Below are 24,899 nucleotides of genomic sequence, written 5' to 3' on the forward strand. Positions count from 1 at the left end.
GCGGCGGGTTGATTAGTCGATTGAAACGATTGGCCCGTGAGTTTGTTTGTGTCATCATCTCTCTCCAGTGGTGGCCCGACATGTTAGTGACACGTGATGACACGGGACGTGGGGGGCACACATATGTTGGGGCATAGGAGGCTGGTGAGGGGAGGACGCGCTCACAGTAATGGATGGAATAGATGGATGGATGGGTTTGATTTTACCATTCATTCATTCTGTTACTGTTCCGTTACCATGAGCCCATCCTCACATTTAAAGTGCCACCACTGGTTTGGGGGGAGGCTCGTGTTGGGGGCGTGGCCACGCTGCTTGTACCTGCCCAGGAAATGCTCCGTTGGAGCCGAACCGGAACTGGGGACGGGGCGAAGGACAGACCCAGAGAGGAGAGAGAGCCCACTGGACGAGCCAGGGCGCCATTCAACACAGCAGAGCCAATCACAAATTAGCATGACAGGAAATGGAAAATAATAAACCATTTTTTTTAAAGATGAGGATAAAATGAATTCACAGTTGGAGGGAAAACAGTAGGAATTAAATTATGAAAAAAAAGAGATAGTGGATAAAATACCAAATGAAATTCTCAATATATAAAATAGGGAACTAGTAACAAAATATATGTGAAACACACGACAGACAATGATGGAACTAGCAATGTGTGCGTGATCAGTTTGTGAGAGAAACAGCACCATTTCAACTGACCAAACCGGAACAAGAAACAATGTTTGTTCACGAGGATCAACCTGAACAAGGTGCATCTATGATTCGATCTACAAATCACCCAGCTACTAAATGAACGGACATTTGACTGATCCTGATGATATAGAGATTAGTGAATCTGTGGGGCATCTAAGCTCAGACTGGCCCTCATGAACAAGTAGAGAGAGCAGAGAAAGGAGAAGCAGAGCGAGGAGAAGCAGAGCGAGGAGAAGCAGAGCGAGGAGAAGCAGAGCGAGGAGAAGCAGAGCGAGGAGAAACAGAGAGAGGAGAAACAGAGAGAGGAGAAACAGAGAGAGGAGAAACAGAGAGAGGAGAAACAGAGAGAGGAGAAACAGAGAGGGGAGAAACAGAGAGAGGAGAAACAGAGAGAGGAGAAACAGAGAGAGGAGAAGAGAGGAGAAACAGAGAGGAGAAACAGAGAGGAGAAACAGAGAGAGGAGAAGCAGAGAGAGGAGAGCAGAGAGAGGAGAAGGAGGAGAAACAGAGAGAGGAGAAACAGAGAGAGGAGAAACAGAGAGAGGAGAAACAGAGAGAGGAGAAACAGAGAGAGGAGAAGCAGAGAGAGCAGAAAGAGGAGAGAGCAGAGAGAGGAGAGAGAGCAGAAAGAGAGAGAGAAGAGAGGAGAGAGAAGAGAGGAGAGAGAAGAGAGGAGAGAGAAGAGAGGAGACTGGAGGGAGGTTCATTCATGTTCATTGAAGTACAGCAGGAGTTCCTTCTCAACAACCTGGTGGTGACTGGGGAGCTGTACTGGGGAGCTGTACTGGGTGGTGACTGGGGAGCTGTACTGGGGAGCTGTACTGGGGAGCTGTACTGGGGAGCTGTACTGGGGAGCTGTACTGGGGAGCTGTACTGGGTGGTGACTGGGGAGCTGTACTGGGTGGTGACTGGGGAGCTGTACTGGGTGGTGACTGGGGAGCTGTACTGGGGAGCTGTACTGGGGAGCTGTACTGGGGAGCTGTACTGGGTGGTGACTGGGGAGCTGTACTGGGTGGTGACTGGGGAGCTGTACTGGGGAGCTGTACTGGGGAGCTGTACTGGGGAGCTGTACTGGGTGGTGACTGGGGAGCTGTACTGGGTGGTGACTGGGGAGCTGTACTGGGTGGTGACTGGGGAGCTGTACTGGGGAGCTGTACTGGGTGGTGACTGGGGAGCTGTACTGGGTGGTGACTGGGGAGCTGTACTGGGTGGTGACTGGGGAGCTGTACTGGGTGGTGACTGGGGAGCTGTACTGGGGAGCTGTACTGGGGAGCTGTACTGGGGAGCTGTACTGGGGAGCTGTACTGGGGAGCTGTACTGGGGGTGACTGGGGAGCTGTACTGGGTGGTGACTGGGGAGCTGTACTGGGTGGTGACTGGGGAGCTGTACTGGGTGGTGACTGGGGAGCTGTACTGGGGAGCTGTACTGGGTGGTGACTGGGGAGCTGTGGCTGGGGAGCTGTGGCTGGGGAGCTGTACTGGGGAGCTGTACTGGGGAGCTGTACTGGGGGTGGCTGGGGAGCTGTACTGGGGGTGACTGGGGAGCTGTACTGGGTGGTGACTGGGGAGCTGTACTGGGACTGGGGAGCTGTACTGGGTGAGTGACTGGGGAGCTGTACTGGTGACTGGGGAGCTGTACTGGGGAGCTGTACTGGGTGGTGACTGAGCTGTACTGGGGAGCTGTACTGGGGAGCTGTGACTGGGGAGCTGTACTGGGGAGCTGTACTGGGTGGTGGTGACTGGGGAGCTGTACTGGGGAGCTGTACTGGGTGGTGGTACTGGGGAGCTGTACTGGGGAGCTGACTGGGGAGCTGTACTGGGTGGTGACTGGGGAGCTGGGACTGGGGAGCTGTACTGGGTGGTGACTGGGGAGCTGTAGCTGGCTGGGGAGGGGAGCTGTGGGGAGCTGTGGGGAGCTGTAGTGGGGAGCTGTGGCTGGTACTGGGGAGCTGTGGCTGGGGAGCTGTACTGGGGGTGGCTGGGGAGCTGTACTGGGGGTGGCTGGGGAGCTGTACTGGGGAGCTGTACTGGGTGGTTGGCTGGGGAGCTGCACTGGGGAGCTGTACTGGGGAGGTGGCTGGGGAGCTGTACTGGGGGTGGCTGGGGAGCTGTACTGGGGGGTGGCTGGGGAGCTGTACTGGGGGGTGGCTGGGGAGCTGTACTGGGGAGCTGCGGGGTGGTGACTGGGGAGCTGTACTGGGTGGTGACTGGGGAGCTGTACTGGGGGGTGGTGACTGGGGAGCTGTACTGGGGGTGGTGACTGGGGAGCTGTACTGGGGTGGTGCTGGGGGAGCTGTACGGGTGGTGACTGGGGAGCTGTACTGGGGTGGTGACTGGGGAGCTGTACTGGGGTGGTGACTGGGGAGCTGTGCCGGGTGGTGACTGGGGAGCTGTGCTGGGGTGGTGACTGGGGAGCTGTGCCGGGTGGTGACTGGGGAGCTGCGCCGGGTGGTGACTGGGGAGCTGCGTACGGGTGGTGACTGGGGAGCTGCGCTGTACCGGGTGGTGACTGGGGGTGGTGACTGGGGAGCTGCGCCGGGTGGTGGCTGGGGAGCTGCGCCGGGTGGTGGCTGGGGAGCTGCGCCGGGTGGTGGCTGGGGAGCTGCGCCGGGTGGTGGCTGGGGAGCTGCGCCGGGTGGTGGCTGGGGAGCTGGGGAGCTGTACGCCGGGTGGTGACTGGGGAGCTGTACGCCGGGTGGTGACTGGGGAGCTGTACGGGGTGGTGACTGGGGAGCTGCGCCGGGTGGTGAATGGGGAGCTGTACTGGGGGTGAGTGACTGGGGAGCTGGCTGGGGAGCTGTACTGGGGATCTGTGCTGGGTGGTGACTGGGGAGCTGTACTGGGTGGTGACTGGGGAGCTGTACTGGTGACTGGGGAGCTGTACGGGTGGGTGGGGAGTGGGCTGGGGAGCTGTACTGGGGATCTGGTGACTGGGGGTGAGCTGTACTGGGTGGTGACTGGGGAGCTGTACGGGTGGGTGAGCTGTACTGGGTGGTGACTGGGGATCTGTACCGGGTGGTGACTGGGGAGCTGTACCGGGTGGTGACTGGGGAGCTGTACCGGGTGGTGACTGGGGAGCTGTACCGGGTGGTGACTGGGGAGCTGTACCGGGTGGTGACTGGGGAGCTGTACCGGGTGGTGACTGGGGAGCTGTACCGGGTGGTGACTGGGGAGCTGTACCGGGTGGTGCTGGGGAGCTGTACCGGGTGGTGACTGGGGATCTGTGCTGGGTGGTGAATGGGGAGCTGTGCTGGGTGGTGACTGGGGATCTGTACTGGGTGGTGACTGGGGAGCTGTACTGATGAGCTGTACTGGGTAGTGGCTGGGGAGCTGTACTGGGGATCTGTACTGGGTGGTGACTGGGGAGCTGTACTGGTGAGCTGTACTGGGTAGTGGCTGGGGAGCTGTACTGGGTGGTGACTGGGGAGCTGTACTGGTGAGCTGTGCTGGGTGGTGACTGGGGATCTGTACTGGGTGGTGACTGGGGAGCTGTACTGGGGATCTGTACTGGTGATCTGTGGGGACTGTACTGGGAGCTGTACTGGGGGTGGTGACTGGGGAGCTGTACTGGGAGCTGTACCTGGGTGGTGACTGGGGAGCTGTACGGGTGGTGACTGGGGAGCTGTACCGGGTGGTGACTGGGGAGCTGTACCGGGTGGTGACTGGGGAGCTGTACCTGGGTGGTGACTGGGGAGCTGTACCGGGTGGTGACTGGGGAGCTGTACCGGGTGGTGACTGGGGAGCTGTACCGGGTGGTGACTGGGGAGCTGTACCGGGTGGTGACTGGGGAGCTGTACCGGGTGGTGACTGGGGAGCTGTACCGGGTGGTGACTGGGGAGCTGTACCGGGTGGTGACTGGGGAGCTGTACTGGGGAGCGGGTGGTGACTGGGGAGCTGTACCGGGTGGTGACTGGGGAGCTGTAGCCGGGTGGTGACTGGGGAGCTGTGCCGGGTGGTGACTGGGGAGCTGTGCCGGGTGGTGACTGGGGAGCTGTGCCGGGTGGTGACTGGGGATCTGTGCCGGGTGGTGACTGGGGAGCTGTGCCGGGTGGTGACTGGGGAGCTGTACCGGGTGGTGACTGGGGAGCTGTACTGGGGATCTGTACTGGGTGGTGACTGGGGAGCTGTACTGGTGAGCTCTACTGGGTGGTGACTGGGGAGCTGTACTGGTGAGCTGTAGCTGGGTGGTGACTGGGAGATCTGTACTGGGTGGTGACTGGGGAGGGGAGCTGTACTGGGTGGTGACTGGGGAGCTGGACTGGGGATCTGTGCTGGGTGGTGAATGGGGAGCTGTGACTGGGTGGTGACTGGGGATCTGTGCTGGGTGGTGACTGGGGAGCTGCGCCGGGTGGCGACTGGGGAGCTGCGCCGGGTGGCGACTGGGGAGCTGCGCCGGGTGGCGACTGGGGAGCTGCGCCGGGTGGCGACTGGGGAGATGCCGGGTGGCGACTGGGGAGCTGCGCCGGGTGGCGGGTGGTGACTGGGGAGCTGTACGACTGGGGAGCGGGGACTGGGGAGCTGCGCGGGTGGCTGACTGGGGGAGCTGGACTGCGCTGGACGGGTGGCGACTGGGGGGAGCTGTGCGCCGGGTGGCGACTGGGGAGCTGCGCCGGTGGGGTGGCGACTGGGGAGCTGCGCCGGGTGGCGACTGGGGAGCTGCGCCGGGTGGTGACTGGGGAGCTGTACTGGTCCCGGGTGGCGACTGGGGAGCTGTGCTGGGTGGTGACTGGGGAGCTGTACTGGTCCCTCCCACCACACAACACACTGTCCCCTCCCACCAACACACACTGTCCCCTCCCACCAACACACACTGTCCTCCCACCAACACACACTGTCCCCTCCCACCAACACACACTGTCCTCTCCCACCAACACACACTGTCCCTCCCACCAACACACACTGTCCCCTCCCACCAACACACACTGTCCCCTCCCACCAACACACACTGTCCCTCCCACCAACACACACTGTCCCTCCCACCAACACACACTGTCCCCTGACCCCTCCCACCAACACACACTGTCCCCTCCCACCAACACACACTGACCCCTCCCACCAACACACACTGACCCCTCCCACCAACACACACTGACCCCTCCCATCAACACACACTTATAATATCCAACACACCACTACACCCCCCCTCTCCCTCCTCACCTGTGTTAGAGCGCTGAATGAGTCCAGGCTTGCCCCCTTGGATGGGTCCAGGGGGGTTAAGGGCTACGGGAGTCGGGGCAGGGGTGGCTGTGCTGGCGGGGGCGCTGGCAGTCTGGGTGGGGGGCTCCTTGACCCCCTCCATGGCCATGAGGACAGAGGACAGCTCCTGGAGAGGCATGTTACCCAGCTCAGAGGAGAAGGGACTGGGAGGGTTCTCCAGACACATCAACCAGCTGGTGTTACCTGGACCGGAGAGAAGTCAATTACCCCCCTGGAGTCCACTGATGCCCCGGTGGGTCAATCTAAGTCACATCACAAAATCCCCATCAAAATCAGTCAGTTTAAGTGAAAATCGGTCTTATCACGTAAACGGGGTCCAAATAGCTAAATGATCCACAGTATGACATCATAAAACCATTCCATATGTCAGCTTAGCACCCCCCACCTCCAATGACTTAGACTGTTAGGAATGAACCAATTAACCATAGGGGTGTGTCACTTGAGTGGGTTGAGTCACTGATGTGATCTTCCTGTCTGGGTTGGCGCCCCACCCTTGGGTTGTGCCGTGGCGGAGATCTTTGTGGGCTATACTCGGCCTTGTCTCAGGATGGAAAGTTGGTGGTTGAAGATATCCTTCTAGTGGTGTGGGGGCTGTGCTTTGGAAAAGTGGGTGGGGTTATATCCTTCCTGCTTACCCCTGTCAGGGGTTATCATTGGATGGGGCCACAATGTCTCCTGACCCCTCCTGTCTCAGCCTCCAGTATTTATGCAGCAGTAGTTTATGTGTTGGGGGGCTCGGGTCAGTCTGTTATATCTGGAGTACTTCTCCTGTCCAATCCGGTGTCCTGTGTGAATTTAATTTTCTTTCTCTCTCTCGGAGGACCTGAGCCCTAGGACTACCTGGCCTGACGACTCCTTGCTGTCCCCAGTCCACCTGGCCGTGCTGACCTTGCACCCTCGACAACCACTGTGATTACTATTATTCGACCATGCTGGTCATTTATGAACATTTGAACATCTTGGCCATGTTCTGTTATAATCTCCACCCGGCACAGCCAGAAAAGGACTGGCCACCCTCAGAGCCTGGTTCCTCTCTAGGTTTCTTCCTCGGTTTTGGCCTTTCTAGGGTGTTTTTCCTAGCTACCGTGCTTCTACACCTGCATTGCTTGCTGTTTGGGGTTTTAGGCTGGGTTTCTGTACAGCACTTTGAGATATCAGCTGATGTACCAAGGGCTATATAAATACATTTGATGTGATTTGAATTAGTCAGGTCAGAGGAGAAAGAGAGAAAATAATCTGTATCTTCCGAAACAGATGAAGAGGAAGTTATTCAACAGGTGTGTGTGTGTGTGTGTGTGTGTGTGTGTGTGTGTGTGTGTGTGTGTACGTGTTTACCTGAGGGTCTGCGTATGAAGATCTCGGCCCATCCCTGGGTCAGAACGGGCAGGAACTCTGCCAGGCTGGGCTTGTCTTTGAGGGGGTCCTTAGGGGGGCACAGGGGGAAGGAGAGGGGGGCTCCAGGCCATCCAGACAGGGGCCGGAGGAGGAGGAGGGGGGAGAGAGGGGGACACCACACAGCTCTCCCCCCTCAGAGGGTGAGACCAGGGGGCTGAGGCTCTGGGCTGGACCTGCACGGAGGGCATGGCCACCTGAGGGGGGGGCGGAGAGAAGGAGGAATTAGTGACATATCACCATCCCTACCTTACATGGAACGAAGGAGAGATAGAGACACCCCTTCAGATTAGTGGATTCAGCTATTTCAGCCACACCCGTTGCCCCAGAACATTATTCCTCACACAGCCATGCAATCTCCATAGACAAACATTGGCAGTAGAATGGCCTTACTGAAAAGCTTAGTGACTTACGTGGCACCATCATAGGATGCCACCTTTCCAACGAGTCAGTTCGTCAAATTTCTGCCCTGTAGAGCTGCCCCGGTCAGCCGTAAGTGCGGTTATTGTGAAGTGAAAACGTCTAGGAGCAACAACGGCTCAGCGAAGTGGTAGGCCACACAAGCTTAAAGAACGGGACCGCCGAGTGCTGTCCTCAGATGCAACACTCATTTCTGAGTTCCAAACTGCCTCTGGAAGCAAACTCAGCACAAGCACTGTTCGTTGGGAGCTTCATGAAATGGTTTTCCATGGCCGAGCAGCCGCACACAAGTCTAAGATCACCATGCGCAATGCCAAGCGGCGGCTGGAGTGGTGTCCACCATTGGACTCTGGAGCAGTAGAAACGCAATCTCTGGAGTGATGAATCACTTCGACGGACAAATCTGGGTTTGGTGGATGACAGGAAAACGCTACCTGCCCCAATGCATAGTGCCAACTGTAAAGTTTGGTGGAGGGGGCTGTTTTCTGGGACTGTTTTTCATGGTTCGGGCTAGGCCCCTTCGCTCCAGTGAAGGGAAATCTTTACAGTACAGCATACACTGACATTCTAGATGATTCTGTGCTTCCAACATTGTGGTAATAGTTTGGGAAAGGCCCTTTCCTGTTTCAGCATGACAACGCCCCTGTGCACAAAGAGAGATCCATGCAGAAATGGTTTGACAAGGTTGGTGTGGAAGAACTTGACTGGCCTGCACAAAGCCCTGACCTCAACCCCATCAAACACCTTTAGGACGAATTGGAACACCAACAGCGAGCGAGGCCTAAATCTCATAACATCAGTGTCTGACCTCACTAATGCTCGAGGCTGAATGGAAGTAAGTCCCTGCAGCAATGTTCCAACATCTAGTGGAAAGCCTTCCCAGAAGAGTGGAGGCTGTTATAGCAGTAATGTTCCAACATCTAGTGGAAAGCCTTCCCAGAAGAGTGGAGGCTGTTGTAGCAGTAATGTTCCAACATCTAGTGGAAAGCCTTCCCAGAAGAGTGGAAGCTGTTATAGCAGCAATGTTCCAACATCTAGTGGAAAGCCTTCCCAGAAGAGTGGAGGCTGTTATAGCAGTAATGTTCCAACATCTAGTGGAAAGCCTTCCCAGAAGAGTGGAGGCTGTTATAGCAGTAATGTTCCAACATCTAGTGGAAAGCCTTCCCAGAAGAGTGGAGGCTGTTATAGCAGTAATGTGCCAACATCTAGTGGAAAGCCTTCCTAGAAGAGTGGAGGCTGTTATAGCAGCAATGCTCCAACATCTAGTGGAAAGCCTTCCCAGAAGAGTGGAGGGGGACCAACTCAATATTAATGCCCACGATTTTGGAATGAGATGTTCACTTTAGATCATGTAGTGTATAGAATAGATAGCTAGATAGAGAGAACATCCCCTTCCTACCTGACATGGATCGTACTCTGATGACAGTAGAGAGAGAGAAGGATAGAGAGTGAGAGACAGAGAGAGTTCCTCCTCTTCCTACCTTACATGGATCGTACTCTGATGACAGTAGAGAGAGAGAAGGATAGAGAGTGAGAGAGTTCCTCCTCTTCCTACCTTACATGGATCGTACTCTGATGACAGTAGAGAGAGAGAAGGATAGAGAGTGAGAGAGTTCCTCCTCTTCCTACCTTACATGGATCGTACTCTGATGACAGTAGAGAGAGAGAAGGATAGAGAGTGAGAGAGAGAGAGAAGGATAGAGAGTGAGAGAGAGAGAGAAGGATAGAGAGTGAGATAGTTCCTCCTCTTCCTACCTGACATGGATCGTACTCTGATGCGTGAGGCTCTGTTGAGCTGTTGACTGGACTGGGACTCCAGTTTGGCCGGAGCCTCTTTGGTCTGACGGGTGTGAAGGGAGGGGTCTGACCTACAGGGGGCAGGAGAGAGACCGGATATTACTGACAGTGTGTGTGTTACCGTGTGTGTGTGTGGGTTACCGTATGTGTGTGTGTGTGTGTGTGGGTTACCGTATGTGTGTGTGTGTGTGTGTGTGGGTTACCGTGTGTGTGTGTGTGTGTGTGTGTGGGTTACCGTGTCTGTGTGTGTGTGTGTGTGTGTTACCGTGTGTGTGTGTGTGTGTGTGTTACCGTGTGTGTGTGTGTGTGTGTGTGTTACCGTGTGTGTGTGTGTGTGTGTGTTACCGTGTGTGTGTGTGTGTGTGTGTGTTACCGTGTGTGTGTGTGTGTGTGTGTGTTACCGTGTGTGTGTGTGTGTTACCGTGTGTGTGTGTGTGTGTGTTACCGTGTGTGTGTGTGTGTGTGTGTTACCGTGTGTGTGTGTGTGTGTGTGTGTGTGTTACCGTGTGTGTGTGTGTGTGTGTGTTACCGTGTGTGTGTGTGTGTGTGTGTTACCGTGTGTGTGTGTGTGTGTGTGTTACCGTGTGTGTGTGTGTGTGTGTGTTACCGTGTGTGTGTGTGTGTGTGTGTGTGTTGTGTGTGTGTGTGTGTGTGTGTGTGTGTGTGTGTTGTGTGTGTGTGTGTGTGTGTGTGTGTGTGTGTGTGTGTGTGTGTGTGTGTGTGTGTGTGTGTGTGTGTTACCGTGTGTGTGTGTGTGTATGTGTGTGTGTGTGTGTGTGTGTTACCGTGTGTGTGTGTTACCGTGTGTGTGTTACCGTGTGTGTGGGTTACCGTGTCTGTGTGTGTGTGTGTGGGTTACCGTGTGTGTGTGTGGGTGTGTGTGTGTGTGTGTGTGTGTGGTTACCTGGTCATCTCTCCCCCTCCTCCCAGCCTCTCAGCCATGTCCATTCCCAGTAGGGCCTGGCTCCTGACCCCACCACTGGTCGTTATGGTGATCAGCTTGTTACCCACCAGCCAGGTCATACTGCGACCCCCCGCAAGAAGGAACTCTGCTATAGGAGACCTGGCAAAGGTTAAGGGTCAGGGGTCAAGTCAAGGTCACTTCGTTCAGAGGGCTTATGGCAGTTGATAATCATAGAAGACCTCCTTTCCCCCCGTTGTGATTGGGTGAATAATGAAGACTAGAGTGAAGACCCACGAGGTCACTAATAAAGGCAGAAAATATCCCGTGGTCAACCCCCCGTCCGTCCGTACCTCTTGGGCAGCGCTGAGAAGTTGGAGAAGACGTATCGAGCCATCATGTCCAGACAGGTCTCCGTTAACTCCAGGTGGACGGTCTTTAACCCATCGTCTGCCTGGCTCACGGTGTTCTCGTCAGAAGAACCCAGACTACACGTGGTGCTGGAGGTGTGCATCCTACAGCCAGGGGGTGCCAGAGAGGGTGTCAGATAAGGTTGACAGAGAGGTTGCCAGAGAGGGTGTCAGAGGGGGCCAGATAAGGGTGTCAGAGAGGGTGCCAGATAAGGGTGTCAGAGAGGGTGTCAGAGAGGGGTGCCAGATAAGGGTGTCAGAGAGGGGTGTCAGAGAGACACACACACCAGTGGAGGCTGCTGAGGGAAGGACGGCTCATAATGACGGCTGGAACGGAGTGAATGGAATCAAAACACCTTCTAAATATAAATAACCTCTGATACCATTACAACAACTCCCTTCCAGACAATATTATGAGCCGTCCTCCCCTCAGCAGCCTCCACACACACACACACCCACACACACGGTAACCCACACACACGGTAACCCACACACACGGTAACCCACACACACGGTAACCCACACACACGGTAACCCACACACACACACACACACACACACACACACACACACACACACACACACACACACACACACACACACACACACACACACACACACACACACACACACACACACACACACAGCCTGGCTCTTATCTTTCTCTCAGGTGTACACCGCTGATGTACAAACACAGACGAGCCAATCTCTCTCTCCCACACACACAAACAAGCTGGGACTTGGTATAAGTAACTGTAGCGGCAGCCTGGGCGCTTGAAATGATCCGTCATCCATTCCCTCTGTGGATGTGAAGTGCTTACTGCTGACAGGGTGTCTCTTCTACAAAGGCCCGGGAACCACAGCTGGTGTCAGAGATAGAAGAAGACCAGGCACTTTTATGTTGAAGGAGAGAGAGAACACTAGAACAACACGCTGCTCAGAACTGAGGGCCCGGGGGAACTGATGTACCGTAATATCCAACCTGGTCTACATCTCCCTTCAGCATTCCTTCCTGGAGACCCGGCCATCGCATCCCGGTAACCACGGTAACCACCGCCAGGGGAAACAGAACACCCCTAACGGAACACTGTAGGACAAGTCATACCGGTCTTCAAGGGGAGTGACATCGCCACAGGGAACGGGTTTGACGTAGGAACCGAGAGTTCAGACAAACAACGTCCAAACTACAACAGGAAGTAGTTAGGAAGTAATCTTATGGAGTAAACAGATACTTTCAGCCTCCATGTCCACACGTCTACATGATATACTAGATATTGAGACTGTATGTGTTTTAAACTAATGTAGATCATTCAAACTGCCTGTCTGTCTGTCTTACTGTCTGCCTGTCTCCCTCCCTCCCTGTCGGTCTGTCTCCCTCCCTTCCTGTCTGTCTGTCTTCAAGCCCTGAGACACTGAGACAGTAGCATCCTTCCAGCCCTGAGACACACTGAGACAGTAGCATCCTTCCAGCCCAGACACACTGAGACAGTAGCATCCTTCAAGCCCTGAGACACTGAGACAGTAGCATCCTTCCAGCCCTGAGACACACTGAGACAGTAGCATCCTTCAAGCCCTGAGACACACTGAGACAGTAGCATCCTTCAAGCCCTGAGACACACTGAGACAGTAGCATCCTTCCAGCCCTGAGACACACTGAGACAGTAGCATCCTTCCAGCCCTGAGACACACTGAGACAGTAGCATCCTTCAAGCCCTGAGACACACTGAGACAGTAGCATCCTTCCAGCCCTGAGACACACTGAGACAGTAGCATCCTTCCAGCCCTGAGACACACTGAGACAGTAGCATCCTTCCAGCCCTGAGACACACTGAGACAGTAGCATCCTTCCAGCCCTGAGACACACTGAGACAGTAGCATCCTTCAAGCCCTGAGACACACTGAGACAGTAGCATCCTTCAAGCCCTGAGACACACTGAGACAGTAGCATCCTTCAAGCCCTGAGACACACTGAGACAGTAGCATCCTTCAAGCCCTGAGACACACTGAGACAGTAGCATCCTTCAAGCCCTGAGACAGAGACAGTAGCATCCTTCAAGCCCTGAGACACATTGAGACAGTAGCATCCTTCAAGCCCTGAGACACACTGAGACAGTAGCATCCTTCAAGCCCTGAGACACACTGAGACAGTAGCATCCTTCAAGCCCTGAGACACACTGAGACAGTAGCATCCTTCAAGCCCTGAGACACACTGAGACAGTAGCATCCTTCAAGCCCTGAGACACACTGAGACAGTAGCATCCTTCAAGCCCTGAGACAGAGACAGAGCATCCTTCAGCCCTGAGACACACTGAGACAGTAGCATCCTTCAAGCCCTGAGACACACTGAGACAGTAGCAGGGATACAAAGGGGGGATGATAGATTAATGGAGAGATGACATAACCTGAGCCCTTTAGAGGAAGGAACAAGTGTGAGACGAGAGAAGAGGAACATTCCCTCTTCTTCCTGTAGGTGGCTCGTGCCTCTAGGAGTTATTTTCCCTCTACCTACGTCAGTTCTGTCCGTCTTGTGTAACAGAATATAACAAACGTCTTGTCTGTGTGCCAAATGGCATCCTATTCCCTATATAGAGCACTACTTTAGACCAGGGTCCATAGGACACCTCTGAACAAAAGCATATAGACACTGCAGCTCGCTCTCCCAAGAGGTTATGGCTGATGCTATCGCTAACACAGCGGAGTCAATCACCACCTTCCGGAGACACCTGAAACCCCACCTCTTTAAGGAATACCTAGGATAGGATAAGTAATCCCTCTCACCCCCCCCCCTTAAGTTTTAGATGCACTATTGTTAAGTGACTGTCCCACTGGATGTCATAAGGTGAATGCACCAATTTGTAAGTCGCTCTGGATAAGAGCGTCTGCTAAATGACTTAAATGTAATGTAAATGTAACACCAATCGCTAACACCAATCGCTATGGCTAATGCTAATGGTATTGCTTTTGCTAATGCTAACTCAGACCAAGTCCCAGCTTGTGACCAGCACAACCCAGCAGCACAGTTTACACAGCAATCAGAGTGTTCAACCCTTAATTGACCCTTGACCCGGTGGCACTGACCCAGCTGCTCCGGTGGACACCGATTCAGACCGCCATGACCCCAAAATGACCAAAGAATATCTTTCCCTTACATCACCAGATCGGTACCGTCCTTAAGGTACTCGTTTGGGAGCACATCACGACGGAGCAATTCTCACCTTCACCTGGTCATATTGAACGGTTAAGAACATGGTTTAGTGTTCAGATCAAGTCTGGAGACCTAGTCCCTAAATAGGCCTCCACTTTCGACCAGGGATGAGAAGTGGGGTTCCACCTGGGACGGTGACCGTGGTGATTTCCAGGACCCTAAAACCCTTGAGGCACAACGACATACAGTCTGAGGGGAAGGGTTCTGTGTCAGTCTCCTATCTGTTACTACTGGGCTGTGCCTCAATCCATAAGGACGCTGCCTCTTGAAGCACAACGACATACAGTCTGAGGGGAAGGGTTCTGTGTCAGTCTCCTATCTGTTACTACTGGGCTGTGCCTCAATCCATAAGGACGCTGCCTCTTGAGGCAGGGAGAGGGAGGCAGCGAGCCATTCGGAATGAGACAGGGCCGTAGTGTTATTCCATCATCAGTTTATCCAGCCAGCCATCACAACGACAGCTCTTTCTCAACATAGTTCTGCATTGCAGCAGTGGCTGTGTCCGATAGTGTTTCTCTTTCTCTCTCTGTGTTCAAACAAATAAAGGACAAAAGTTGTGTTGTATTGAAGTTCAACTAAACAGGTGTTCCATTGAAGGACAGACAACCTGATGATACCTGGAGACAAAGGCCTTTATGAGCTCATAGAACTAATAGAGGTACGGACTGAAGGACAGACAACCTGATGATACCTGGAGACAAAGGCCTTTATGAGCTCATAGAACTAATAGAGGTACGGACTGAAGGACAGACAACCTGATGACCTGGAGACAAAGGCCTTTATGAGCTCATAGAACTAATAGAGGTACGGACTGAAGGACAGACAACCCTGGAGACAAAGGCCTTTATGAGCTCATAGAACTAATAGAGGTACTGAAGGACAGGACTGGAGACAAAGGACAGACAACCTGATGATACCTGGAGACAAAGGCCTTTATGAGCTCATAGAACTAATAGAGGTACGGACTGAAGGACAGACAACCTGATGATACCTGGAGACAAAGGCCTTTATGAGCTCATAGAACGCTGCTCTGAATGTTCTCAACAACAACAGCTGCCTGTTGCTTTGGAGTTAAGAGGTACAGACTGAAGGACATGGAGAAGGGGACTCTTCAAATTAAATTAAAGATTACCTGAATGGTAGTTAAAAGAGTTGACTCCCTGTTGCTAGCAGGTGTGTGTGTGTGTGTGTGTGTGTGTGTGTGTGTGTGTGTGTGTGTGTGTGTGTGTGTGTGTGTGTGTGTGTGTGTGTGTGTGTGTGTGTGTGTGTGTGTGTGTAAAAAAGCAGACCACCAGTGGTAGGTAGGCAGAACAGCTGTAGCCAGTAGGTGTCGGCTGAGGCACCAAGTCAGTTGTCGCGTTCCAAATGGCACCCTAATCCCTATGGTAGTGCACTACTTTAGACCAGGGCCCTATTCCCTATGCAGTGCACTACTTTAGACCAGGGCCCATAGGCAACCCCATAGGGCTCTGGTCAAAGGTGGTGCACTATGAAGGGAACAGCGTGCAGTGTGAGACGTTGCCATAGTCACACACTGAGGCGTTGCCATAGTCACACACTGAGGCGTTGCCATAGTCACACACTGAGGCGAGTCTGTTAGACCTTCTGTTCGAGGAATCCCAAATACTGTACTTTCTTATAGGCACAGATCTAGGATCAGCTCAACTGGCCCCAATCCTATCCCTAACCATTAGAGTGGAAACACAAAACTGGTCTTGGATCAGTGTGTAAAGGGGAAGCTCCTCAGGCTGTCTAGTGATTGTCTCCTGCACCCTGCTGGTCAGGAGGGGGACTGACAGTTATACAGATTGTAACAGGGCCTGGTAAACTACACACTTCTTCCTCCGATCCTGGTACTTTTATAGCCTGGTCCCAGATCAGTTCTTCCCTCTCCTTGGGACAATTTGGATTAGAACTAGTACTTCAGTAGCCTGGTCCCAGATCAGTTTGTGCTCTTGCCAATTCCATAGGAGATCATTGTCAAGACAAATTGTTTGGCATGATGACGAGTCACCATGATAACAAACAGACTGGCTAGTATTTGAGAGCTGACTAGTTGAGTGTCAGCTGAACTAATTCCCCATCTGACAGACTGCTCAATAACAACCTATGGACTCCTATGGGTTGGAGATACACAGATGGAGAGAGAAATGATGAAACATTATCTAACCACCACCAACTGCAATGTCTGATTCACTTTTCACTCAGCCCCTCTCACAGTCAGCCCCTCTCACAGTCAGCCCCTCTCACAGGTAGCCACTCTCACAGGTAGCCACTCTCACAGGTAGCCACTCTCACAGGTAGCCACTCTCACAGGTAGCCACTCTCACAGGTAGCCACTCTCACAGGTAGCCACTCTCACAGGTAGCCACTCTCACAGGTAGCCACTCTCACAGGTAGCCACTCTCACAGGTAAGTATGTGTAGTGATTGGTGCATGGCAGGAGTCATTGAGTCAGTTGGAGACACCACAAAACCCCCAACTCAGTCAGTCACTCTGTCATAGATAAGGGGTAGCATAATTCTGGTAACTTTCCCCAAAATTCCCAGACATCCCAATTGGAATATTCCTCGAATCTGGAAGGAATGATCGGGAAATCCAGGAATTTTCCAACCGGGATTTCTTGAAAACCTGGGAATTGTGGGAAAGTTCCGTAATTTTGTAAGTCAGATAATCAACGAATCCCAACATCCCACAAACAGACAGATGGTTGTAAATCAGCGGAGGAAGCTGAACACGGAGCATCTGTGGGTCAAACAAACACAATGCAACAGAAAACTACACAGGCAGCATGCAAAGCATGTGTGTAAGACTGGCTTCTCATTGGCCCAGAACGCAATAGTCCCTTCCCACAGGGAAGAGGAAAAGCCAATCATTGGTAGCAGTGGCTGTCAGTCTTGTCGTCTCAGTACACTGCTGGGAGTAGGGCCATGTTTTTCTCCAGCCATTCAGTCAGTCGGGGTAAATTAAATCCAGTCAGCACAGCAAAACCCAGCAAACACCACAACCGAAAACAAACAAAAATAACTATTCATAACAAACCAAAGCATCAGAGAAGTTAAAGAAGCCAACACGGGGTTACCAGGAAAACATTGACAGAAATCTAGATGTTTTCCAAAGCACAAACCGCATGCAACAAAATCACTCAAATGTTTAAAAAAAAGAAGAAAAAGATGACGATTGCAGCCCAGAACCACTCAACACATCCTCCTCCAGCATGCCACCGCCACCCAACCCAGGTTTCCCTGGCAACCGCCCACCGGTCCTTATGACGACGGCTCCCCCCCCCCAACGGAAGCAAGAAAAGTTATTTTCTGGGTTTTATTTCCTGGTTACCCAGAGTGCTCTCTACCTGCGCACCGCGTGCTCGGAGACGCTGATGCTTCGGGAGCGGAATGCGTCCATGGCCGACAGATCTCTCAGCTCTTTAACGGGAGAGCCGGTACTCGCCGCGACGCCCGCTGCCATTGACGCCTGCTGCTGCTGGTGGTGGGCCTTCGCCATTTTGGCTGCCCGTAGGCTGGGACCATGGCAACGTGGCAGGAGTGGAGGGTGGAAGGTGTGGGGGGTAGGGGACAGGTTGGTGGGGGTAGAGGGCAGGTTGGTGTGTGTGGGAAAGGGGGTGTGTGGGATTGTGTGTTGGAAAGAGGGACAGAGTAGGAGTGGGCGAGGGAGGTGAGGGCGGGGGGAGGGAGGTAACGGCCAACAGGAAACAGAAATCAGGATATGTCGCCAGTCACGTCAGAAACGGCCCCGAACGACCACCAGGTGACCAACGGAGACACGGGCAAGGGGGTGGGGCACGAAGGTCAAAGGGTCAGAGGGCGAAGGTCAGGGGATGAGCAAAAGAGAGTGTGCCAATAGCAATGGAGGGATCCAGGGTGTCACCGACCCCACCAACAACGCAGCACCCAGTCAGAGGAGGGGATGGGGGGGGGGGGTCAAATCAACCGAAGAGTAAACAAAAACAAACAAACAAAAACAAGTTGAGAAAATGAACAGCAGTAAAACACTATGAACAAATAGGAACAGAACTATCAGAAAGGAAGGAACAACTACAGAGCAGCAGGGAGAAAAAACAGCTTTTCCACAACAAACACAAACGCCTCCTGAAAGAAAACGAGACGTCATCACATTGAGCAGCAAGAGGAGAAGCCGACGTTGCCATGACTCAGGATGCATCCCAAAACGGCAACCTATTCCCTCTACGGTGCACCACCCTATGGGTCAAAAGTAGTGCACTGTGAAGGGAATAGGCTGCCACTTGGGACACAGAGATCTGTTATAGGAGGATGGACTCCGAGCAGGAGGGGTTCAAATCAACACAACTGAAACAACCAACTGAAGAGATCGGCGCGGCCTGAGGAGGGTTAATATAAACCAATGAACACAACAAGGGGGAAGGAAGAGGTTAAAGGTTAAAAACAAAAATCAACAACAAATGACAGAACCAACTGAGAGGAATGTGTTGGATGAAGCAGGTGTCGGAGGAGGAGAGCACGGCTGATCTAAAAACACAAGAACCAATAAATCACCAACACGTGATCTACTGTCTAACGACACACAGAGGTCTCATATACTACGACACACTGTCCATCTAAGTCGAAGACATAGTTGGATTCTGTAACCACCAGAGAGGACAAGTTACAGGAGAAACCACGTTTAATGTGAGAATAGTCTAATGATGCCCTCACTGCTTTGCTTTATTTCAAACCTTCATTACTATAGAAACGTAGCTACAAGCTGAAAAGAGCCCCTGGTACAACGATCAGGTTAATATTATACAGCTGTCTGAGATGTGTTTTTACACCTGACATGCATCTCTCCAACTCCCACAGAGGTACAGTAGATAGAGTAAGTATACATAGGAGGTCAGGGGTCTGGGACGGTGGGGGAGGGTCAGGGCAGGGTTAGGAGGGGGTCAGGATAGGGTTAGGAGGGGGTCAGGATAGGGTTAGGAGGGGGTCAGGACAGGGTTAGGGGTCTGGGATGGTGGGAGGGGGTCTGGGACGGTGGGGGGGGTCAGGGCATCTGGGAAGGTGGGGGAGGGTCAGGACAGGGTTAGGGGGTCTGGGACGGTGGGAGGGGGTCAGTAAAGGGTTAGGGAGTCTGGGGCAGAGGGAGGGGGTCAGTACAGGGTTAGGGGGTCTGGGACGGAGGGAGGGGGTCAGTACAGGGTTAGGGGTCTGGGACGGAGGGAGGGGGTCAGTACAGGGTTAGGGGTCTGGGACGGAGGGAGAGGGTCAGTACAGGGTTAGGGGGTCTGGCAGGGTTAGGGGTCTGGCAGGATTAGGGGTGTGGCAGGGTTAGGGGTGTGGGACGGAGGGAGGGGGTCAGTACAGGGTTAGGGGGTCTGGCAGGGTTAGGCGGTCTGGGGCGGAGGGAGGGGGTCAGTACAGGGTTAGGGGTCTGGCAGGGTTAGGGGTCTGGGGCGGAGGGTCAGGACCGGGTTAGGGCGTCTGGGACGGAGGGAGGGGGTCCGTACAGGGTTAGGGGGTCTGGGACGGAGGGAGGGGTCAGTACAGGGTTAGTGGGTCTGGCAGGGTTAGGGGGTCTGGGACGGAGGGAGGGGTCAGCACAGGCTATTAATAGAATGTTGTTATTATGTGTTACTATTGAGAGTTAACATGGGAGTGTGCTTGTTACTATGGTGCGTTACTATGGGAGCATGGGCGTTGCCATGGAGGGCACAAAGAAATCAGGAAGTGACATTTTGAGCGCCAACAGAAGAGAGGGAAATCAGGAGGAGAAAGAAGGAGAGAGAATCTACTCTTCTCCCCAAAGTCACCACAGAAAAAGCAAGGGAAGCGATTGGGAGTGGAGGGGGTGGGCCCCAAGTCCATGGTCAACATTGATGGATAAGTCAACTTGCTCACAGAATTTTAAAAAAGAGCGATTCTAGACGATGTCAGTCAGGTCAGGACTTGATTATGACGGAATTCCAAGCTGGGTAGCTAGGGATTTTGATTGACACTCCAAAGGAACCATTAGGGTGGCCTGGTTATGGGTAGAGGGTAGGATTTAGGTGGGACAGGGTTCAGGAAGTCACTTGTGTCTGATTTAATTATTAGCTTTTATTATAAGATTTTATAAATGTGATTTTATTTGGAGATTATTTCTCTGAGCATCTCTTTTTACTGAAAGTCAACAAAGGAACATACCCCTAGAGCCTGCGAGAGCTGGGGCGCAAGATGGCTCAACGACTGATCACACGGTTACGGACCCAGGAACGGAAACGACTACGAGTAGGAACACAGCACATGAGACAACCATAACAGCAGCAGGACACACACTTCAGGTGTGCAGCTGTGGTTGGGAGAGAGTAACATCGGCAAGGGGGTTAAGGATCCATCAAGGGAGGAAAAGGTGCTTGTTAGAGAAGCAGAGACAGGGACCTCGCATTGACCAGTACTTCTTACGAAGTAGCCAGTCAAATCAGTCGAATGAAGCACAGCGACGGGACGCAAACCAAAGTTCGCAGAGCATCAGCACCCCTGTAACTGAGGAGGATAACACAAGCACAGAAATGCCGGTGGATGAACTCACCCAACCACAGAGACCTCTAAAAGAGGAAAAGATCAAAGGGCACAGACCGAGTGTGAAGTGGCCCAAAGTCGTTGAAAAGAGAGAGTGGGAAACAATCAACAACGACCTGACAAAAATCTTGGAACAACAGGTAGGAAAAGCAGAGAAAAAGCTTGAAAGGATGGGAGACATTATCTACCACTACGGAGAAGAGCGCTTTGGCGTAAACGAAAGGAGAAGTGGCAAGACACCTCCGCGCCAGCCAAATCTAGGAGACAGCAGGAGATCGAGATACTTGTCAGAGAGAGAAGGCAGCTGAGGAAGCAGTGGAAGAAGGCCTCTGATGCAGAGAGAGAAGGTCTCATGCTACTCCAAGCAGACATTAAATGTCGGCTGGCAACCTTGCGAAGAGCAGAAAACTTAAGGAAACTTCGTAGGAAAAAGGAACACTCAAGAACACGGTTCTATAAAAACCCCTTTAAGTTTGTCAAAGATCTCTTCGCAAAGGAAAAGTGCGGAATCCTAAAAACTACAAAGCCTGAACTGGAAGAACATCTGGAAAAGGTCCACCAGGACATGAAAAGGCATGAGCAGATAATCATCCCACATGACATCCCACCTATTCAACCACCAGAATTCAATCTGGACACTGACCCTCCAAAATGGAGGGAAGTAGAGAACGTTGTCCGAAGAGCAAGAGCGGCCTCGGCTCCTGGGCCTAATGGAGTACCATACAAGCTCTACAAGAACGCCCCGGATGTTCTACGCTTTCTTTGGAGGCTCATGAGGATAGTGTGGCAGAAGGAAATAATACCAAAGGCATGGCGAAGGGCTGGTGGTGTGCTAATCCCGAAAGAGAAGGATGCGACAGACATCAGTCAATTCCGACCAATCTCCCTTCTCAACGTCGAAGGGAAGATCTTTTCAGTATAATAGCACAGAGGCTGTCCACTTATCTGGAAAGGAACAAGTACATTGATACATCTGTACAGAAAGCAGGCATTCCTGGTTTCTCTGGTTGCCTGGAACATACTAGTATGATTTGGCACCAGATCCAAACAGCTAAGAAGGACAAGAGAGACCTCTATGTCATCTTCCTCGACTTGGCCAATGCCTTTGGCTCAGTTCCCCATGAACTCCTCTGGGAATCCTTCAACATTTTCCACGTACCAGAACCCATCACTACACTGGTAAAGGCCTATTTCAAGACCTGCAATTGTGTTTCACAACACCTGACTTCACAACAACATGGCAGCGCTTGGAAGTAGGCATAATGGCAGGCTGTACAATTTCTCCTCTGGCCTTCACTATGGCCATGGAAGTCATCATCAGGGCATCGAGATGGGTGGTCGGTGGTGAGAGAACTAAGGAAGGGCTCCGTCTCCCACCTATCCGAGCATACATGGATGACATGACTACACTGACCACCACTGCAGCATGCACCAGGCGGCTACTTGCAAAACTGCAGGATAACATCAAGTGGGCACGGATGAAAATCAAGCCAAGCAAATCTCGAAGCATCTCCATAGTCAAGGGACAGCTTAAAGATGTGAGGTTCTGCATTGGAGATGACCCGATACCAACGGTGTCTGAGCAACCCATCAAGAGCCTGGGTAGATGGTACAACGAAAGCCTCCGGGATAAAGATCAAGTGCAGCAAGTAAGGCAGGACATCGCCGACGGTCTTGAGAACATCAACAAGACCCTACTGCCTGGGAGGCTCAAGCTCTGGTGCCTACAGTTTGGACTTCTCCCCGGGTAATGTGGCCACTCACCGTCTATGAGGTCCCAATAACAACAGTGGAGAAGATGGAGCGAACCATTACCTCATACGTGAAGAAATGGCTGGGTGTCCCACGATGCCTGAGTAACATCGGCCTCTATGGCAAAGGGGTCCTTGAACTACCTCTTACAAGTCTAACGGAGGAGTACAAGTGCTCTAAAGTAAGACTTCAGATGACATTGAAGGACTCCAAAGACCAGACCATTAGCAAGGCTGCACCTCCCCTACAAACTGGACGGAAATGGACATCATCCAATGCTGTGCAGCAAGCAACATCAGCCCTGAGACACCAAGACATTGTGGGGAATATCCAGCATGGAAGAGGAGGCTTTGGCCTGGCAGCAAGCAAACCAACGTTCCATAAGGCAACAACATCTGAACGCAGGAAGCTGGTGGTCGAGGAGGTGCGAAGACAGGAGGAGACTGCAAGAAGTGCAAAGGCTGTCTCTCTTGCTAAACAAGGGCAATGGACGCGGTGGGAAGGCCTGGAGAGGAGAAAGATCAACTGGAGTGAGCTTTGGCAAATGGAGGCAAGCAACATCAGCTTCATCATAAGAGCTGTTTATGATGTGCTTCCATCACCAAAAAATCTACATCAATGGTATGGCGAGGACTCGACCTGCCCCCTCTGCCCAGCTCCAGCGACTCTCAGGCATATAATGACAGGTTGCAAGACCAGCCTCTCACAAGGCCGCTACACCTGGAGGCACAATCAGGTCCTCAAGAGCCTGGCTGCAGCACTTGAGACCAAGAGGAGTGCAACCAATTCATTACCTCCAAAAACAAGCAATCCCGTCAAAACAACAACATTCATCCGGGAGGGACAGAAAAGGCCCAAGTATCTTCCTACAAAGCCAGAAACTGGACACCTAGCTATGGCCCGGGACTGGAAGATGCTTGTCGATATTGGCCAGCAACTCATTTTCCACCTGAGATTGCTTCTACCAACCTTAGGCCAGACATGGTACTCTGGTCCCCTTCACGAAAGGCTGTGTACATCATAGAGCTCACAGTCCCGTGGGAAAACTCTGTTGAAGAGGCCTACGAACGTAAGAAACTGCGTTACACAGAGTTGGCAGCAGACGCAACTCAGCGTGGCTGGAATGCAAAAGTCTGGCCAGTTGAAGTGGGATGCAGAGGATTCGTGGCTTCTTCCATCATCAGGTTGCTGAAAGAACTTGGAATCCATGGACAGGCTCTGCGGCAGACCGTCAGAGCAGTTTCTCAAGCAGCTGAAAGAGGTAGCCAGTGGATCTGGATCAAACGGAAGGACCCTTGCTGGGCTATAACTTCATGACCCCTCACCCCCACCTGAGAACTCAATTCAGATCCCTCCAACTTGAGGAGGGCATATGAGGTATGCGGTCAGCTGTATGGCTGGCTCAGAGAAGAGGACGCCCCTGCCTTGCACAGTCCTGTGGGACATCTTAATTGGGCATGGGACACAAGCTAAGGCTTGATCACCCTTTAGCTGGCCACCTTTGATGAGGGTGTTTAGTGATTAAAGGCCGAAACACCCACTGATTCGAAGGCACACTACTGAGGATGTGTCCCAAAAATTGACATCTTACCCCAGTCTAAGAAATAAACCTCCCATGCCACTCTGTCAACATCACGGCAAATCTCATGCGAGTGCATTCCATCTATTGGCACAATGGACAGTTTTTAACATCTCGTCCCGTGTTTTATGATTCTTTTAATAGATTGCAGTCAAACAGCTACCCTGATGAGAAAAAGCCTTTGATCTCAAGAGAGAGCGAGTGAGAGAGAGCGAGAGAGAGAGCGAGAGAGAGAGCGAGAGAGAGCGAGAGAGAGCGAGAGAGAGCGAGAGAGAGCGAGAGAGAGCGAGAGAGAGCGAGAGAGCGAGAGAGCGAGAGAGAGCGAGAGAGAGCGAGAGAGAGCGAGAGAGAGCGAGCGAGAGCGAGGAGTACAGTGACACGACAGAGAGACAGAGTGAGAAAGAGAAAAGACCCATCTCCTCTCTCTCCACCTCTTTGTGTATCTTGTGGTAATAATGTGCGTGAGTTGACAACAACAACCAACAGAAAATATTTACCAACAAAAACAAACCACCAAAACAGAAATGATCACCATAGCAACCTGTGGGAAACCAAAACAACCATCACACCACAACGACAGTCATGCTGAGTCCTGTGTTAGCTTGACAACACCAACCTCCTGTACGGCCATGCGGTCACAAGATCTTCAATGAGCAGTCATGTGACCCGGCCGTGTGTGTGTGTGTGTGAGTGTGTGTGTACCTCTTGGGCCTCTCATTGAGGCTGGTGCTGCGAGCACGGAAGCTGCTCTGAGTGTCCTGGGTGTCATCGAACGGCATCAGAGCATTAGAGCGCAGACCCTGGAGAGAGAGAGAGGGGAGAGAGAGGAGAGGGGGGAGGGAGGAGAGAGAGAGGGGAGAGGGAGGAGAGAGGAGAGACAGGGGAGAGGGGAGAGGGGGGGGAGGGAGGAGAGGAGAGGGAGAGGGAGGAGAGGGGAGGGGAGAGGGGAGAGAGGAGAGGGGAGAGGGAGGAGGGAGAGAGGAGAGGGGAGAGGG

General features: G+C 52.9%; 1 protein-coding gene across 1 annotated transcript in view; it reads right to left on the minus strand.

Moving 5' to 3' along the window:
- Positions 1–24,899, minus strand: part of LOC124020660 (tuberin-like) — a 106,161-nt gene that overhangs the window by 16,755 nt on the left and 64,507 nt on the right. Inside the window, 9 exon segments of the mRNA XM_046335900.1 lie at positions 319–399; positions 5,853–6,095; positions 7,248–7,350; positions 7,353–7,501; positions 9,480–9,592; positions 10,426–10,584; positions 10,776–10,937; positions 17,390–17,557; positions 24,607–24,704. Of these exon segments, the coding sequence (XP_046191856.1) occupies positions 319–399; positions 5,853–6,095; positions 7,248–7,350; positions 7,353–7,501; positions 9,480–9,592; positions 10,426–10,584; positions 10,776–10,937; positions 17,390–17,557; positions 24,607–24,704 (1,276 nt within the window).

Source organism: Oncorhynchus gorbuscha, unplaced genomic scaffold (genome assembly GCF_021184085.1).
Source record: "Oncorhynchus gorbuscha isolate QuinsamMale2020 ecotype Even-year unplaced genomic scaffold, OgorEven_v1.0 Un_scaffold_873, whole genome shotgun sequence".
In the NCBI taxonomy this organism is placed as follows: Eukaryota; Metazoa; Chordata; class Actinopteri; order Salmoniformes; family Salmonidae; genus Oncorhynchus; species Oncorhynchus gorbuscha.